The sequence below is a fragment of the Scyliorhinus torazame genome, chromosome 11 (assembly GCF_047496885.1).
Source record: "Scyliorhinus torazame isolate Kashiwa2021f chromosome 11, sScyTor2.1, whole genome shotgun sequence".
Taxonomy (NCBI): Eukaryota; Metazoa; Chordata; class Chondrichthyes; order Carcharhiniformes; family Scyliorhinidae; genus Scyliorhinus; species Scyliorhinus torazame.
In genome coordinates, this window is record NC_092717.1 from 105,793,235 (window position 1) to 105,812,022 (window position 18,788).

Below are 18,788 nucleotides of genomic sequence, written 5' to 3' on the forward strand. Positions count from 1 at the left end.
TGCTCTGCCACCAATGGGCCGAGTTCCCAACGGGACAGGACACGTGTGATCCCAGCGGTCGGGAACCCGGCATGCCAGTGCGGACTGTGTCCAGCACCGCCACACTCAGCCAGGATCCGTGCCTCTGGCCAGGGGATATCTGCTAGGGCTGGGGGGACATGTGGGGGGTAAGCTATGGGGTCATGGTTTGCGGGTTAGATTACGAGCACAGACGACGCCATGTTGTACGGAGTGACTGCTGCAGGTTGTCAGCCATGCGTATTTGCGGCCATGCTAACCCTGGCCATTCTCCGGCCATTTTCTGCACGATCCGCGGGCACTTCACACGGTGCCGGTGCTAGATCCTCACCGGTACCAGAATCGGTGAGGGGTTCGCGCTGACTTGCCGGTTGTGAAACACCATGGATCCCACGCCAACGCCGGCACTTAGCCGCAGAAACGGAGAATCCACACCGATGTTCTCGTGCTGGAGGAGAATTGTACCCATTTTATGATTCCCTGGGAGTGCAAATTGGGAAGCAATTCTGTATCCCTTGCCATGCAAATTGGTGCATGGTGAAGAATATGAGGGATTCCTGAGGGAGTCCCGCTATCGGGCCGCCATTTTAAGCGGGTGGCCAGATAGCGATGTCCGTCAGCCGGCCAACCCCCGCACTGCAAATTAGCCCCAAACCGCCCCACCTCCATAACGCAAACAGCCCCCACCCCCAGATTCCGTCGTTGCCCCCCCCCCCCCCCTCAAGTACGGGGGTGACCCGACCCATCCCCCCACCTGGGGCCTCCTAACGAGGGAGACCTCCCCCAGGGATCCCAGTAATAGGGAGGACACCCTAGGGACCCCATGACTAGGGAGAGCCCCCTGGGATCCCTTAACTGAAAGGACCCCCCATAGGGACCTCCTGACTAAAAGGACTTTCCCCACAAACTCCTAGAAAAGATATCCTGTCTGGAAACTAGAGAGCAGCCCAGAGAAGGGCAGTGAAAAAAACTACAGCTGCAACACTTACCGGGAGGCTCCATGTGTCCATTCCTCGAAGGAAAACAGCGGTGACTGTGTTTCAACCCCGCAGATCCAATAGCTGCAAGCCATTCATAATATTCTTGCATTGGGCTGTGATTGACAGCTTCCCCACACCAGCTGAAACCTTGATTCATTCATCTTCCTTCATGGTTCAGTGACTCCAGTGGTGAAAACCCAATGTTTACAAACATTGACCACATCAAAGAGAGCCAAGTACATTTCAACACTAAGTGCATTGCAATCATTCAAGCGTGGGTTCCATGAATTGGGGGGTGGGTTCCCCTATTCATGGGGTCCCGTTAGGTGCTCTCCTTATTCATGGGGTCCCTGGGGGGAATTTGGGAGGAGGGGGAATCATGTAGAGGCGGGATGGACAGGTAGTGCACTGTGGGGGGGGGGGGGGGGGGGAGCAGGAGGAGGGAGGGGGAGGGTGGTCTTCGGATGAATCTTGAAGGCAACTCCCCTAGGGGGTTATGCCCCTGGCCCCCCCGTGAGGTCCATCATGCCAGGGCCATGCTGGTAGATACCACAAGTGATCCGCACCCACGTGATTCCCGGTCCAGGGGGCCGGAAAATCACAGAGGGTCGGGTACTCTGGTGACGGGTCTGCTAAATAGTCTTTGAGACCCATTTTTATTCATTTACACCCTCCTGCTAGCGCACAGTCGCGGACATCAATCCTGGCATCAGCAGGAGCTCGGAGCTTTGCAATCGAGTCGGAGCTCAGCATCGATCCCAATTTTTCCTTGACACCCGATTCTCTATCCAATCGGAGAACGTGATCTGGGCATTGCAGACGGAGAATCCAGCCCTCTATTTCTACCATCCTTTCTGGCAGAAAGTTCCAAACTTCCACCACTTTGCCACTTTTCTGCCCAATTGACCAGTCCATTAACACCTCTCTCACTATCAACTTCCTCAGCATCAATTTCTGTGTCATCACTAAACTTCTTCATCATGCCTCCTAGATTTAAGCCTAAAACCATTGATATGTATCATAACACACAAAAACACCTGAACAACATTGCTTCCTACCACATGAATAGGTTAAAGCCCTTGCATTTCTTTGCAAATATTGAATTGAGGTCATTTATTTGTTCATTTAATGGGGATGATCCACAGTTTTAATTACTTATCTACTTCAATTTTTGGTGTCGTAAAGAGCTATATTTTATCCACTTCCCCTTTGTCTCCTATATCACTCAATATTCCCAACTAAAAAGACAGTGGGCTCAATCCAACGGCCATGCTACACCCGAAAAGCAGCGCGCTGCGGTGCATTGTGGCCGTTGAAAGCTGGAAGACTCCGTTTGCGGGATCTACCCAGCTCGCAACACCTCACGAGATTCAACATGATCCCACTAGATGTTGCAATGTGAATCCTACCCACATTGGCAAATTTGCATATTAGAGCGAGGCAGTAAGCCTCACTTTAATGTGCAGATTCCTGACGTACCTGAGGATTTGGGATTCAACCTCTCTGTCTCAGAGACCTTGGGCGAGCGCCATTCAGCAGTGGTCCCCACAAATGGGGACCAGATTGAATGGTACTCATGGGGGGTCTTCCAGGAGATTGGAGGTCCCCTGCTGCATGCCCTTTGGGCAGGGTGGTGCCCTGGCACTGCTGGTGCCACATGGGTGCCCTGGCAGTGCCAGACTGCACCCTGGCAGTGCCACCTGGGTGTCACCCTGGCACTACCAAGATGTCCAGGTGACACTGCCAGCTGGCATGGGTGCTGCCAGGGTGCCAAGCTGGCATTTTCTGGCAGTGAGCAATCAGGCTGGTGTTGCCCGTCATGATGTTGGGGAATAAGGGACCCTCTGTAGTGTGTTCAGACTGTGGGGGGAGGCCGGGAATTGATTCCGGGGCCTCAGAGATTTAGAAATGGCATCTCAATCTCTTGCTACAATGAGCGGAGCTCCCCACCGTACAAAACGGGGCTATGTGCAGTCTTGGCCACGCGTTTCCCGTTCAGACCCTTTAATCAACGCGAGTTGTGTTAAATAGCCATGGGATTTCTCGGCACTGTGAATGCTGGGAAACAAGCGACGAAACACACTCTCTAGGGGACTTTGTTCCCTTTTGGGAGAATCGCACCCTTTGAATAATTTGCTTCCCTGCATTTGTCAATGCTGTTTATGACTAGTTACCAGAAAGTGTTTCCTCTCTCTCTCATTCTCGCTTCTCTCTTTATGTTGACAGCATAGCTGATATTAGCATTTCTTGCAGGGAAATTCACACAAAAACCCACATCATTTAACTGTGTGGCACCTGCTGCACCATGAGGCTGCAGTTAAGCAAAATATTTAACTTTGGTGTAACAGGAAAACAATGAAGTAATTTTAAGTTAACAATTTACATACTTCATTTTAGGAAAGGAAAGCTGCTTTGAACGAATAATTCAAAGGTTTGGCAGAAAAGTAGTATATGTTGTTGTGGGAGATGGTGCAGAAGAAGAACAGGCATCTAAAAAGGTAAATGATCAACGATTTGTCATACTCTCTTTACTAAACAGTACTTTTAAAAAAACTATTTTCCATTTACAGTAAATGTTATAACAAAGACAACATCACAAACAGCGAATGTGCACAAAACAACTTAACAAAAACAGACCCAACCATATGCACCTCACCCGCAAAAGGAAAAATAACCGCCCCCCCTCCCTCTCCCCCCACTATCTAAACGCACCCCTCCTTAGCAACTGTCAGTGACAATGAGCCAACGTTCGGCAGTAGCTTCATTATTTCACCCATAGTGAGGACTGGGTCCATAACATCAAGTAATAGAATGTCTGCATAGAAGGATATCCTGTGCTCTAAACCCTGCTCCCCGCTTTATCTCCTTTAATCCCCTCCCACCCAATTTGGTCGCTGTGCCTCAACAGAACGTCTCCACATCCTTCAACACCTCGACATTCTCCTTCACCGTCTCCAAAGTGTTTTCCAACTTTTCTCAGATGCGGCCCAGCACCTCCTCGATCGACTTTCGAAGGGTTTCAGGCATCACTTTCCATTGCCTCTCAAATTGGTCACACATGTCTGCCGTGATCGGACCGTCTGTGACAGCTGGAGCCGCCGGATCCATCTTCTTGATTGAGGAGCCACGCAAAGCCCATGGGCCCATCGACGAATTTCCGTCTGCAGGCTTCTTACCTCCAGCCTTTTTTGACATTTTTCAGAAATGGGCACCTTATACCTTTAGATGGGAAGAATTTATTTGCCAAAAAACACCAGAAACCGAGCAAAAAGGGGCAAAAAACAAGTGCCCTGACTGGAGCTACCTAGTGCACAACCTCTCCCTACATGCCCATACCGGAAGTCCACTGAACAGTACTTGCGCGTTAGTTTCTTTAGCAGAGCCTGTTAACCAAAATAAAATTCCTTCCAAGCTAGTTTTACTGTGTGTATCCATGTTGCACTATGCAAGGTTATTCAGTTGGCGATACAATCAGTCTCAAACCTTGCAGGTAGCAACAAATAAAATCTGGAAAAGTTTGCAATTGTAATAAATAACAATATTACTCCAATAATAAGTTCTTCACCTCAATATGCAAAAACCTAGGTTTGGGTTTTCACAAAATGAGAGAACCTCTCAGCCATTGCAAAAATGGTGGAAGAGGCCAGAAGTCCTGCCCTCGAACATGGTTCCTCCCAATTTGACAAGGGTATGAATGGGCCCAGGTTAGGATCCGCGCATACTCATTTCATGGAGACTGCTAGCTGTGGTGATATGCATCACTGCAAATACACAAGGGGTTAATGTAAATACACTGTGACTAAGTAAACACCAGAGGGAGCACCAGAGACGCCATAACATGCAGGTATACAGCTAATGAACACATAGAATAGGACACGACCAATGGGCAGTCAAGACACCCAGAGGTGATACTACCACAAGGGGCATTACACAACCCATATATAAGGACAGGGCACACATGCTCTGTCTGTTTCCACTGGCGACACTTAGAGAGTAGGACAGGGGCAGATCAGAAGCATCACACCCACTACGTGGCTTAGAGCAGACTGGTTAGTTAGACTGAGTTACTATAGCAAGATTAGCAGGAGAGTCGAACTCATAGAGAACTGTGCTAATGGTTCAATAAATCGCATTGAACTTACTTCAATGTCTGGAGTATCTTTTGGTCATAGCTGCTTCGAGTTGCAGCCTGCGTTATCCCAGAGTACATAACACAACATTGGCCATAGAAGTCAGCAGTTGTCTCTATTCATATGATTTTGGTGAGGTAGGTGTCTGCCTTGAGTTATTAGACATGGTAGGAGCAGGTCTTAACTTTGTGGATACATTTGGATAGTCTGGGTACCCTTTTGAAAAGGTAAGACATTCTCCCAGGATACCTTTGGGGAGGTCAGATGCCATTTCAGAGAGGTCATGTGCCCTCTGGGATTTCTAAAAGTAGGCATGAATATATACTTTTTATGTTCAAACTCATTGGAACTGTCAAAAACAACTGGAAAAGTGTCAATTTGAATTAGCAAGAGGGGTTGTCAGAAACAACTGTTGAACTGTCAAAGCGAACTGTCAGTATGCCCAGGCATTTATAACTCCTGCTCTTTAACTCTTTGAAAAAACTGTCTGGAATGTTAAAAAAAAAAGATTGCTTGCTATTTCATTCTGTCTGTTGACATAAGCCTAGGGCTACCATTACTGGATTTGTGCTGCATGACTGATTTCACAACAGTCCATTATCACAGTAGGGTAGCTGCCATTTTACTGTTTCATCAACAGCTCCAAATGGTTATATACTCTTTGAAGACTGTGTACTCTATGAAATGTTTGTTGTTATAAAGAATTAAGTAGTTGAAGGAACGTAAATGTAGTAGATGGGGTTTTACGAATCAGACCTTTTTAAAAATAAAGAATGCAATAGACACTGGAACTTTATTTCACTTAACCTCAACATGGTTCCTGAGGTCTGCCATGGTGGATACTGCGTGAGCTTTCATGATAAGTGTAAGGGAAAGGGGTAGTGGTGGGGGCGTGGGGTGACACCAAATTGGCATAGGGGCAATAAAGGGTTATTGGGGGTAGAAGAGTGACATAATGTGGCATGGAGGGTATGGGGCCATGAGAGGTAGGCAGAGGGGCATGGGTCAGCATGGAGAGAATGTGGGGTGGATGGGAGGGAAAAGGTGGCATGGATGTGTGTGAGGACTGTTTTTCTATTTCTTTTTTTATGAATTTTGATACAGTGCCAGTGCAACATGGCAGACCTCCACCACCACCTACCCCATATCATCTGCACTCATTCCAGGGTCACCATACCTGACCTACAGGGAATCCCAGAATGAAAATCCAACCTCCGGTCCACTTTCTCTGGGTTGAGTTTGTGGACCCAGGAAATGTCCCAACTCTGGGCTCCTGGCCTGAGCGAAAATCAAGGCCCAGGCCTTGGTGCAATGATTCTATGAACCCACAACCTTTCTATGAAAGGGTGGAGATATGTTTTTCAGACAGAAAAGCTTTGATAATTAAAGTTCCATGGGGATCTATGTTGGAACTATGCTTATTTACTATAAGCGTAAATGAGTTAAATTTGGGAATTCAGGGAACAGTATTGGAACTTGCTGATGACACTGATTTGGTGACATAGCAGAAAGTGACAAGAGGTAGAATCTCACTAGAATTTGGTAAAGTGTCAGGCTCAGTCTGAAAACTGGGTTGAGATTCTCCGACCCCCCGCCGGGTCGGAGAATCGCCGGGGGCTGGCGTGAATCCCGCCCCCGCCGGTTGCCGCATTCTCCGGCACCGGAGGTTCGGCGGGGGCGGGAATCGCTCCGTGCCGGTTGGCGGGCCCCCCCCCCCCCCGCGATTCTCCGGCACGGATGGGCCGAAGTCCCGCTGCTAGGATGCCTGTCCCGCTGGGGTGGATTAAACCACCTCTCTTACCGGCGGGACAAGGCGGCGCGGTTGGGCTCCGGGGTCCTGGGGGGTGCCCCCACGGTGGCCTGGCCCGTGATCGTGGCCCACCGATCCGCTGGCAGGCCTGTGCCGTGGGGGCACTCTTTTCCTTCCGCCTTCGCCACGGTCTCCACCACGGCGGAGGTGGAAGAGACTCCCTCCACAGCGCATGCGCGGGGATGCCGTGAGTGGCCGCTGACGCTCCCGCGCATGAGCCGCCCGGCAATGTCATTTCCGCACCAGCTGGCGGGGCACCAAAGGCCTTTTCCGCCAGCTGGCGGGGCGGAAATTAGTCTGGCGCGGGCCTAGCCCCTCAAGGTTGGGGCTCGGCCCCCCAAGATGCGGAGACTTCCGCACCTTTGGGGCGGCGCGATGCCCGACTGATTTGCGCCGTTTTTGGCGCCGGACATCGTGCCGATACCGGAGAATTTCGCCCCTGGTGTGTAACTCTCCAGGTGCACAGACCAGGGTTTCTCTCCAGATCTTGTGCCTCTTTAAAGAAAAAAAAAATGGGTGAGTGGGGTTTACACCATCTCTCTGGTGGGACGGAGTCTGATTCAGCCGGTAACTGAGTTTCCCATTTCCACCACCGTGGAAGAATCGCCCCCGGTGGAGTGCAGCAGTCTTTATAGGAAGAATACAGCAGTAATTGAAAAGTTGTAACTTTGATTCACCAGTATCATGGGTGACCAGTATGGAAAAATAATTGAGAAATTCGGCCTTTTATCACTGCAACTGAGGTTTCCATTTGTTTTTTAAAAAATTTTAGAGTAGCCAATTATTTTTTTCCAATTGACGGGCAGTTTAGCGTGGCCAATCCACCTAACCTGCACATTTTTGTGTTGTGGGGGCGTAACCCACAGACATGGGGAGAATGCGCAAACTCCACACGGACAGTGACCCAGGGCCGGGATTCGAACCCGAGTCCTCAGCGCCGCAGTCCCAGTGCTATCCACTGAGATTGCCATTTGTTGATGAATTGATAATTACAAAGTAAATTTGGCCAAAATGGCCAAAAAAACCTCAACAAAGAATGAAATATCGAATCTTTTCCAAAAAACATTGCTGAAACAGAGTGCCTTTAAAGGGAATTAGAGGTTGCATAAAGCAAGGACTTTGGAAGGATATGTGGATCATGAAGGAGTTTACACAGGGTAGTTAATATGGAGGAAGGCATTGGTGGATTTGATGGATCAAATGGCTAGTTTCTCAGCTTTGGTTATTCTATATGTTACATTTTGGGTGAATTAATAGCTATGAGTGAATGTGAAAAAGGGTCAATAATTTCTTCAATAGTAAGTTAATGTATACAGGAAAATCACACAAGTTCACTTTGTAGTCTGTAATCTGATTCAGCAACACATCTGCTGCAATTAGATTAGGGATTGAAACATTGGGTGCTGATCATCACCTTGTGGGCATTAGATGAAGAATAGATCATGTTAAGCATCCTGCAAGTCAAATAACCTGCCAATGGTTAGGAGGATAGAATTCATAGGAATTGGAAGAGGCCGTTTAGCTCCTTAAACCTTTGTTCCATCATTCAGTGAGATAATGGCGGTTTAGTGACATAAACTCCAAATGTCCACCTTTGTCCCATATCCCTCAGAAGAACAAAAATCTATCAATTCGATACTTACAATTGGTCTACCATTAATTGTCGTTTGCAGAAGGGAGCTCCAAACATCAACCACCATTTTGGTCCCAGGCAATAGTGTAAAATGTATATGGGCAATAGCACAGTCAATGGAAAAGAAAATAGTGTGGATTGCAAAACAAGGTGCTGATTTGCAATTGCTCGCTACTGCCTACAATGAAATTCACCCTCTTACAGTCCAGACTCACCATGAAGAAAGCTCTTGAACGAGGTACTGTGGGACGATGAATAACACCAGCGGAACAGTGGGCAGCACGGTAGCACAAGTGATTAGCACTGTGGCTTCACAGCGCCAGGCCCCCAGGTTCGATTCCCCGCTGGGTCACTGTCTGTGCGGAGTTTGCACGTTCTCCCCGTGTGTGCGTGGGTTTCCTCCGGGTGCTCCGGTTTCCTCCCACAGTCCAAAGACGTGCAGGTTAGGTGGATTGGCCATGCTAAATTACCCGTAGTGTCCATAAGGGTTGGGAGGGGTTATTGGGTTGCGGGGATAAGGTGGAAGTGAGGGATTAATGTGGGTCGGTGCAGACTCGATGGGCCGAATGGCCTCCTTCTGCACTGTATGTTCTATGTAATCTATGTAACCATACCTGGCAAGGAGTTAATGCATTCAGGATAGGAGGATGGAAAATATGAGAAAGAAATAATAAAGGAACAAAATAAAAACTAAGGCCGGGATTTTCCATTGCGAGTCCGCCCCGCTACCACTGCGAGCAAGGACAATGAATTTGGCGCTCGCTCAGCCGAATCTCCCATTCACAGCAACGGGACCGGAGAATCCTGCTGTCGTGAACGGATGGCGAATCCCGTCCCAAGTAAAATGAGAAAATAGTAACTATGTAACAGCAAATTTGTACTTTGAAAAATAGCTTCAATGGTCAGCTTTAAAATTCTTACAGAAGTGGATCAGCGTGTGGCCGAGGAGGCTAGAACACCAACATATGACAAGAATAGAACGCTTATATCCTTGATTCTGTATATGACATTAATTCTGTGGCCAAGTACCAACCATTTGCATTTAGAATGACATTGGACGAATAAGAGGAATTTGCACCCATTCCCACTCAGCTTTGTGGTCTGGATAGACTAGACAAAAATAATAAAGATGTTTTTTGAACCATTGCAGAACATAAAAAGGGACTCAAGGACAATCAAAAACTGTGTAGCTTTGTAACTAATGTATAGGTTTGCTAAAGCAATTTATTAAGTAAAATGCACATTACAGAGTGTTTCGCAAAATTTTTAATTAAAATGTTATGAATTTGTGCTTCTGCACCTAACGAGTAGATGGGTTGAATTTTCACTGAGTTGAGGTTACTTTAAAAGTGATGGGAAGATCGCAATTCCAGGATCACTGACCCCATTCCCAGTGTTCCCCATTTTCGGGCGTGTTTTTTAAGGGTATGGGCTGGTTCAGGCCAAAAGCTCACACGCTACATTCCTGACTTGGCCGGCTCCATTGTGAGCATGTCCTAGTCCTCCCCAATTTTCATGAGTGTTACCAAACAAAATTTCACTCCAAGCCACATAAGTCATCAAAAGCTTGATCAAAAAGATAGGTTTTAATTAACATATTAAAGAAGGAAAGAGAAGTTTAGGGAGGAGAAATCTAGACCTCATGGCCGAGGTAGCTGAAGACTCAGCCACCAATGATGGAACAATGAAAATTGGGGATGCGCGAGGGCCAGAAATGGAGAAGCACAGGTATTTCTGAGAGTTGTAAGGCAGGAGGAGATTACCAACATGGGGGAGGGTTAAGCCATGGAGTGATTTGATTCAAAAGGATGAAAATTTTAAAATCACAATGTTGCCAGACCACTAACCAATGTAGATGTACAGATATGAGGTGATGGGTGAACAGAACTTTGTGCTAGTTAGGATATGGGCAGAAGAAATTTGGGAGACTTCAAATTCAGGGAGTGTGCAAAGTGGGGGAACCAGCCAGGAATACATTGAATTGATTGATTTTAGGAGGAACAAAAGCATGGATGATGGTTTTAGCACCAAGACAGGTGACGGAAATGGGCAGTGTTACAGAGATGAAAGTAGATCGTATTTTTTTTAAAAATAATCTTTATTGTCACAAGTAGGCTTACTTTAACACTGCAATAAAGTTACTGTGAAAAGCCCCTAGTCGCCACATTCCGGAGCCTGTTCGGCTACACAGAGGGAGAATTCAGAATGTCCAAATTACCTATCAGCACATCTTTGGACTGTAGGAGGAAACCAGAGCACCCGGAGGAAACCCACGCAGACACGGGGAGAATGTGCAGACTCCGCACAGACAGTGAACCAAGCCGGGAACCAAACCTGGGACCCTGGAGCTGTGAAGCAAGAGTACTAACCACTGTGTTACCATGCCACCCGATTACCGTCTTGGTAATCAATAGAATATGTGTCAAAAGTTTAGTTCCAGGCCAAATACAATTAGAACTGTTCATATAGCGCCTTTAATGTAATGTAACGTCCCAAGGTACTTCACGGTGCATTGTAAACCAAAATCTGCAAGGGAAGCACATAAAGCTTAATCTAAGAGGTCGGCTGGGCTTTTCTGCCCCTGTTTACAGCGGGCACCATGGTGGGCAGGAGCAGAAAATATCACGAGAAGGCCAAAAATCGGCTTTACAGCATGTAAAACTAGTTCACTGTTGTGTGCTGCAGCTTTCAAAGGTGGGCCACGTTTCCCACCACGGCATGTCGGGAAGGTCATTTCAATATATTTGCACCTCGTTACAAGGACTGCTCGCCGGAATCGTCCCCCCCCATCCTGGATCATCAGGGCACCTCGACGTGCAGTTAGAATGACGTGTTTCACAATGATACATAAGTTTTGTGCACCTTGCAACCTGCACTTCGCTCATAACTCTGAGGTTTGCCTACCTGTAACGCTCATGGTAATCAGCGCCAGACTTTACAGGCAGCACTGCATTACTGTCAGGGAGATGTCGCAGGCATGTTTCTACCTATCAGATCAGGGGTAAGGTACGGGTGTATTTTAATGGGCTACAGGGTGAGCGCTCCGCTGAGGAAGGGGGGAAACTGACTTGAGGCATGGAAAGCACCTGCAGGGCAAAGGGTCATCTGGTAATGGGGTGGCAGGGCAAGAGTTCTGCTGGGGAATGTGAGAAACTGGCCTTAGACATGGAGATGGGTTACAGGATGAGGCGGTTCTCGAACTATAGCCCACCGAGGTATATGTCTCTGCGATGCTAGAGGATATAGAGAGCACTGTAACGGGTCTTCTGTGGTGCTCTCCTCTGGTACCTCTTCCAAGGTGACATCGGAGCTGGAGCTGAGGGTCTGGCTTGTGGATGCCCTTGGGCACTAGAAAGAAAAGAGAGACGAGCAGTGCATGGCAGGCGACTCTAAACAGAACCTAGCACTCGCAATATAGTTATCCGAGGGATGAGCTGGTGCAGGATCTCACTTGGGTGTGATCTGCCAACTTCAGCATTGCTGCAGGCATGGTCCATATCCTCTCTGGCCAGTTCGATGGCTCGGTTCTTGTAGGGAGTGAAAACCTTGATTTCGGGCACTCCAACCCGGTCTGAGACCTCTATCTTTGACTGTGTGTGAGCGTGGCCTACATAAAGACAGGTGGATAGTGTGAGCAGGATGCATGCCAGGGCAAATTATAAGAATGCCGGGCATGTGAGGGTGATGAGTGCAGCTATGGATGGGATGAGGACATGTACTGCAGAGAATATGGGCTTAAATGAAGATGTGAAGGTGTGTGTGAGAAAGTGAGTGGTGAGGTCCCTTGAGCTCACAGTGTGTGAGATGCCAGTGAATGTGTGATGCGCTGGTTCACGTGTGACTTGAGAGTAATAAAATTATTGACTTACTTGGTGGCATAGATGAGATAATCCCCTTTCTGCACAGGGTGGCTGACCTCTTACGTGCTCCGTTAGCACTAACCATGCTGCCACTGCCTCCCACGCTGGAGCAGTAAGGTTGGTGCACCTCCTCTGGCCATCACGAGGACATCATGGTGGGCCACAACTGTGTCCAGCAGGCATTCCTGGTCCAGCTACCTTCTTCCCTTTGAAGACCATCTCTCTCATCTGTGGCAGTTCTGAGCTGCAGACATTGAAAAAGCACGGGACTGTTTACATATGGTGCCTGGAGTGAGAAAGTGGTGAGCTCACGGTGGGCCGGGCAAATCAGAGGCCGCCCGCCCGCTATCAGCATGTTACCCAAGCATGCATAAGTAATGTGCCGGAAAGCGGAAGAGACGGTACAAAAACCCGCCATTGGGGGCAGCAGGTTTCACATCTGCATCCACACTTCGTGCAATTGGGGAAAAAATCCCACCTGTAGGTTTTGAGGAATATCTTTTGAAGAAACAAAGGCGATTTCGAGAGACTGAGAGGTTTAGGGGGGAAATTCCAGCGCTTGGGGTCCAAACAACTAAAGGCACAGATAGCAATAATGGAGCAATTTAAATCAAGGATGCTCAAGAGGCCTGAATAGCACAGATATCGAGGTGGCGATGCGGGCCTGGAGGAGATTATAAGAATAGGGAGAGATGAGTCCATGGAGGAATTTGAAAAGAAGGATGAGAATTTTATAATTGAAAAAAATTCTTTATGAGCAGCCAGTGTAGGTCAGCAAGCACATGGGTAAATGGGACTTGGGCATGAATCTTGAGGCCCAGGTGGGAGCGGGCAGGGGGACAGGTGGATGGGGAATTTTGTGCCACCGGCCAGCGTGTCAGCCCCATCCCGATTGCCACATTTTCTCACCTTTCCCACAGTCAGGATGGGAGCTTAGCAGGGCTAAAGTAAATCAAATGCTTATTAGAATTAGAGTTATTTTTACAGTGCAGAAGGAGGCCATTCGGCCCATTGAGTCTGTACCGGCCCGCAAAAGAGCACCCTACCTAAGCCCACACCTCCACCTTATCCCCGCAACCCCACCTAACGTTTGGACACTACTGGGCAATTTAGCGCGACCAGTCCACCTAACCCGCACATCTTGGGACAGTGGGAGGAAACCGGAGCACCCTGGCCTCCTGGTGGCAGACTTGAGCAAGAGCTTCAGGATGCGTAGAGGCTCTCCCCGTCTGCTTAACTGCAGCTGCAGCCAAGGGCCAACCTGTGAAGCATCTCTACCACCACAATTGTGGATAGGCTGATGATTCTAATTTTTATTGTACATTTTTATAAGTAGGTAGGGCTCCTTGATTTGGGGTCACCTGCTTTGCTTCCCTGTAATGACTACCTACTGCTGAGATAAAAGAGCACAAGAAAGAGCGAGATTCAGAGTAGAGCCGGGGAGATAAAAGAGTGCAAGAAAGAGCAAGACCAAGAGCGAATCCGGGCTGATAAAAGAGCTAAAGAGAGTAGGTAGGAAGGTATGTTGTTAAGAGGAATTAAGGAAGTTGTAGATGGACATAGATAGATTGAGTGAGTGGGGGAAAATCTAGCAAATGGAGTATAATGTGGGAAAATGTGTAGTTGTTCGCTTTGGCAGGAAGAATAAAAAAGCAGAACATTACTTAAATGGAGAACAACTGCATAATTCCAAGTTACAGAGCATGTCATTAAAAGAAAAAAGGTATTCAGCTGTCAACTGGCTTTTCTTTAAATAATTGTGTTTTGAGTGCTCTTAAAGTACCTATTTCATTGTTGTTGAAATTAAGGGATGTATATGTGCCCAATGAAAAGAATTGGCTCTTCAGCTTTTAGAGACTTTGATGTAAACTAAATTTCCTCACGCTAGCCTCGTCATTTAGAATGCTAATTAAGGAGCAGGCAGGAGCCTGACTTAATGGGCAGCTTTACTTCATTCAAACTGCATTTACTGAGAATGAAGATTAGGAAAGTTTCAAAATTACTAGGTGAGGGGGCTGATTTGCTATTTCTAACCTTTCAAAAATGTAGTTCTCAGGCTGCATAGGGAATGAATAGCATGTTCCAACAAGCTCTTTCTGTGGGAACCCAAGTGATGGAACAATGAAAATTACCACTGAAACTTCTATATCTTGCGAGGCAGAAATTATCCTGTAACATTTTGTGCTACTGACCTCATCCATAATTCTGTTGTTTAAGTTTATTTTTTACCATAGGAAAGTAGATATACTTTAAAGTAAATTTTTGAAAATAATACCTCCCTAAATGTAATTGCTTTAACATATATATATGTACTCCATAAGGAGGAAAACAAAACCCCATACATTAACCAGTGGATGGTAGGTAGAATGTGGCAAGATAATATCCGATCCACAAAGAAACCCTGAGGGGCATATTAACTTGCAACGTATCTCACTTACCAAGGTTTCCTACAAGGTCAAATGACCTCCTTAGAAAAATGAAACAAATCGAACAAATTGACAATCCTAAAGCAATAAATATTTTTTTAAGTCCCAGTATAAAAGTCTAATAAGGGTATTTTGAAATGCTTGCCCTGATGCGCTACTCTGAGATGATAGCCAATGAATAAAGTAATCGACCTCTACAGTAAAGGGAATTTACACAACAAAGGAGAGGCCACTACTTAGGTCAGTGTAAGCATTAGGGATCGGAATGCATTCCTTCTGAGAATATTTACCTTTGATAAGACACGGTAATGATCCGAGAGGAAAACATTTCAAGTCATTTCTTGACAAGGTCTCCTTCTGGTTCACCTGAGAGTCGTATTTCTACAATGAATGCATTTGTTTTTATAGTGAACAGAACCTGATTGTCATCATTCTGATGCCTGAGTAGTGGCAAGTAGTAACCTATTGGCATGCGTATCTTTTCTTAATGAGGCAGGCCCTTCCTGTAGTAAATTTCAATAATTACAAAATAGCCTTTCTGACTACGTTTAGAAATTAAAATTGGATATCAATCAATAATTGGTTGCGATTCCCAGGCAAAAGAATTTTGTCAATTAGCTACATCATATGCATCAATTTGGTTTACCATACTGGATATATAGTACAATATGGAAATCTTGGTTCAATGTTCAAACATGTTAAAGTTGAGGGACAGCTTTTTCATCTATCTTCAGCAGTTTTCTTTGATATTTTAATTGTTAAAAAATAGAAAACTAGAAGCACTTTTGCTGAAAATATAGTGGGATTTTTTACAAACACTAGACAATAATTTATGCAACACCGTTTAGATCTTTGATGCTTTGGCTTGTTTAGAGCTTGCACATCAAACAATTAATTGTTTAGTCAGAGCAAAGGTTATTTGGTCTTCTCAGATTTCCTGTTTGTGTTGTTTTGCAGCACACCATGCCATTCTGGAGGATCTCAAGCCATTCTGACCTTATGGCCCTACATCATGCCCTGGAATTGGAGTACTTATAGCGGTACTTTGAAATGTAGGATCTCCACCCTCACTACTTGTGGACTACAATATTTCTGTGTCTTGTGGCAGCTTCTGACTTCAAACTGTGTGATGTGTCGCAAGTGTTGAAATAGAACTGCAATTTGTCTTAACCGTTGACCATTCTTTAAATGGAGGCGAATGAATCTCTGGAAAAGCTGCTGATGGCTCAAAAGACTGAAGACTGTACAGTGAAAAGCCATCACAATGTTTAACAGCCATGTTATTTCTATATTGCTCCAAGAGATCAAACATGTGAAGAAAATGGGTCTGAGAAGATGCTGAACTCTTACCAAGCTAACTAAACAGGCTTTGTATGGTCCTCAGAACAAATGCTATGGATAATGCTGTACAGTCTAAAGCTTCTATTAGATGAAAACATTTTTGCCATCACAAATCTAAAACTTACACTGAAAACTATTATGGGGAGGCGGAGGCATAGTGGTATTGTCGCTGGACTAGTAATCCAGAGATCCAGGCTAATGCTCTGGGTCCTGGGTTTGAATCACACTAGGAGAGATGATGAAATTAGAATTCAATAAAAATCTGGAATTAAAAGTCTAATGATGCCCATGAAACCATTGCCGATTGTAATAAGAACCCATCTGGGTTCACTAATGTCATTTAGGGAAGGAAGTTTGCTGTCTTTGCCTGGTCTGGCCTACGTGTGACTCTAGATCCACAGCAATGTGGTTGACTCTTAAATGCCCTCAGCCAGCGAGGCCCACATCCCAGGAATGAATAAAGAACAACTGAGTTGGACAAATGCTGGCAACATATTTTACTTGCAGAGAAGGTTTGCTTCCATAATCACTGATATCCAGGGTACTCTGTTATTATTTATGAACTGATTGTTTTGTGTTAACATCATTTATGAAGGTACTTAATTAGATTTGCCATTGGACACAAGAAGCACATTTGATTCTGTCATATCACAAAGTAGTTTACAGAAAAATGGTTTTCTTAGTAATTTAAGATAACTATTGAGTTTGCTAAGACAATCATGTACAGAAAAAATGTCATTTTGTGTAAATTTGTAATCAGGCAATTCTCTTACATATTGTTAAGGCAAATGCAATTGAAAGATAGTAATGCCTTGATCGTGAAGATTAAGTGTCGCGAGGCATTGTGCGCACATAAAACAGTGCTTTGCCTTATCAAAGTGTTGGTGTGTTAAAGTGCAACTTTTTGTTGGGTAAATATGTAGATAATGGAATCTTTGTGATATTTTATTAAGACCAAAAGCTTGGATGCCAAGTGTCAAGATTTATCTTTCATTTTCTCTCGCTTTTTCATTTTGCCAAATTAATTTCATCCGTCTTTTCTGCAAACAAATATATGGAATACTCTGCTTGGATAAAGTAGAAAATAATTCCTTGCTCTTTTCATGCACAAATAATGTGGATGTTACAGCATATATTTTTATTACAAAAGCTCTTTTCTTTTGCTACCAACGAGAGTGAGGATTGCTTTACGTAAACTTACACCCTTGTAGTCTCTACATCCTTTTATATGAAAATACATTAGGAAAACAAAGTTTAGAATTTATGGAGTAGGAGCTGTTAGAACATTTTAGAATGTTTCTCGTGCAATTAGATCTGATCCATTTTGGTGCTGTCCATTTTTCATCCAAAATGTAATATTATTAAAAAATACTTAGTGATGATTGAGATTTTTGTTAGGTCTTGGATCTCATAAAGCTTCAAGATTTCTTACTGCAGAAAACTACAAGCTTAGCCTGTATACTGTAAATGAAATTCTAACCATAGTCCCTAACACTCCCCCTCTCTCCCCTCCATGTAGTCATTGGAAAAGGAATTTCAGCTCTGTGATGCTTTACACCTCATGTACTTATCAGGCTTATTTCTTTGTAAAGTTCCACACAGCTATCCATTGCAGCAATTGCAAGAAATTGTTTATTAATACATAAAAATCCACTTCTTCATGAGGGGTTTTGTTAAATGCTGTCCACAAATTTGTACTGCTGCTAGATCAAAACCACAGTGAACTATTTTAACAATTTGGTAACTGAATGTTTGCAGATAAAGATCTAGAATAAATAATTGTGGATTATGATTTTGCCTTTTTTCAAACAGAATGACTGGAAATCAACAGATTACCTGGGCCTCACTCTGAGAAAATAAAGTGTGTTTTATCTGCAAAATACATGTACAGAACTTTCTCATGAATTGTGTGTTTAAATTAATAAAAAATCAATTTGTGAAATGATGGTACTTGTGCTTTTCAAGTCCTTCCTTAACAGACAAACCATCTGATAATACTGCTCACTGATAAATTTGAGAACTGCTCTCATGTATCAGTATACAAGACATTTTTCAAATATTTTCTGATAATATTCCAATATATATATAGTACAATGTTACGTTTGACTGAAAGTATTTCCTTCTAAGATTGGTTGCGTACGGTGTTATTGATGCTTGCCCTTGTCTGTCATCATTGTCAATGCCCTTCCTGATGTACATTCAATTTTCAGACCACTATTAGACTAAGTATTATGCTATGCAGAGTTGCCGTAACCGAGTCACAACAGTCAGATCCCTAGCCCAACTCTTAAGTGATCACTATCACTTGAAAAATCACTTCAGATCAACGCAAACGTGATGGAAGAGCAATACCTTAACACACAAATGGTAAGTAAATTTTGAGCTTCCTTATTTATTCATGTTATATTCATGCATGATTGTCAAAATATATTTAAGACTGAATAGTCACCTATAACTTCCTTCAAATATCTATTATTCTCCAAGAATATATTTTAAATTGTATACTTACCCCTGTATTTTCTGAAAATTATATCCTTGTAACAAGACATATTTGCAGATTATTTTCTGTACAACTTCTTTCTCACTGCAA

At 44.8% G+C, this 18,788-nt stretch overlaps 1 protein-coding gene across 13 annotated transcripts in view; it reads left to right on the forward strand.

The window, feature by feature from the left end:
• The window catches only part of eya1 (EYA transcriptional coactivator and phosphatase 1), a 314,469-nt gene extending 296,326 nt beyond the window's left edge, over positions 1 to 18,143 (forward strand). For all 13 annotated transcript variants that reach the window (XM_072467575.1, XM_072467570.1, XM_072467574.1 and 10 more), the window contains 2 exons: positions 3,396 to 3,496; positions 15,815 to 18,143. In XM_072467575.1, coding sequence (XP_072323676.1) covers positions 3,396 to 3,496; positions 15,815 to 15,895 — 182 coding nt within the window. In that variant the 3' untranslated portion in view covers positions 15,896 to 18,143. The remainder of the gene's footprint in view (positions 1 to 3,395; positions 3,497 to 15,814) is intronic.
• The last annotated feature ends 645 nt before the right edge of the window (positions 18,144 to 18,788 follow it).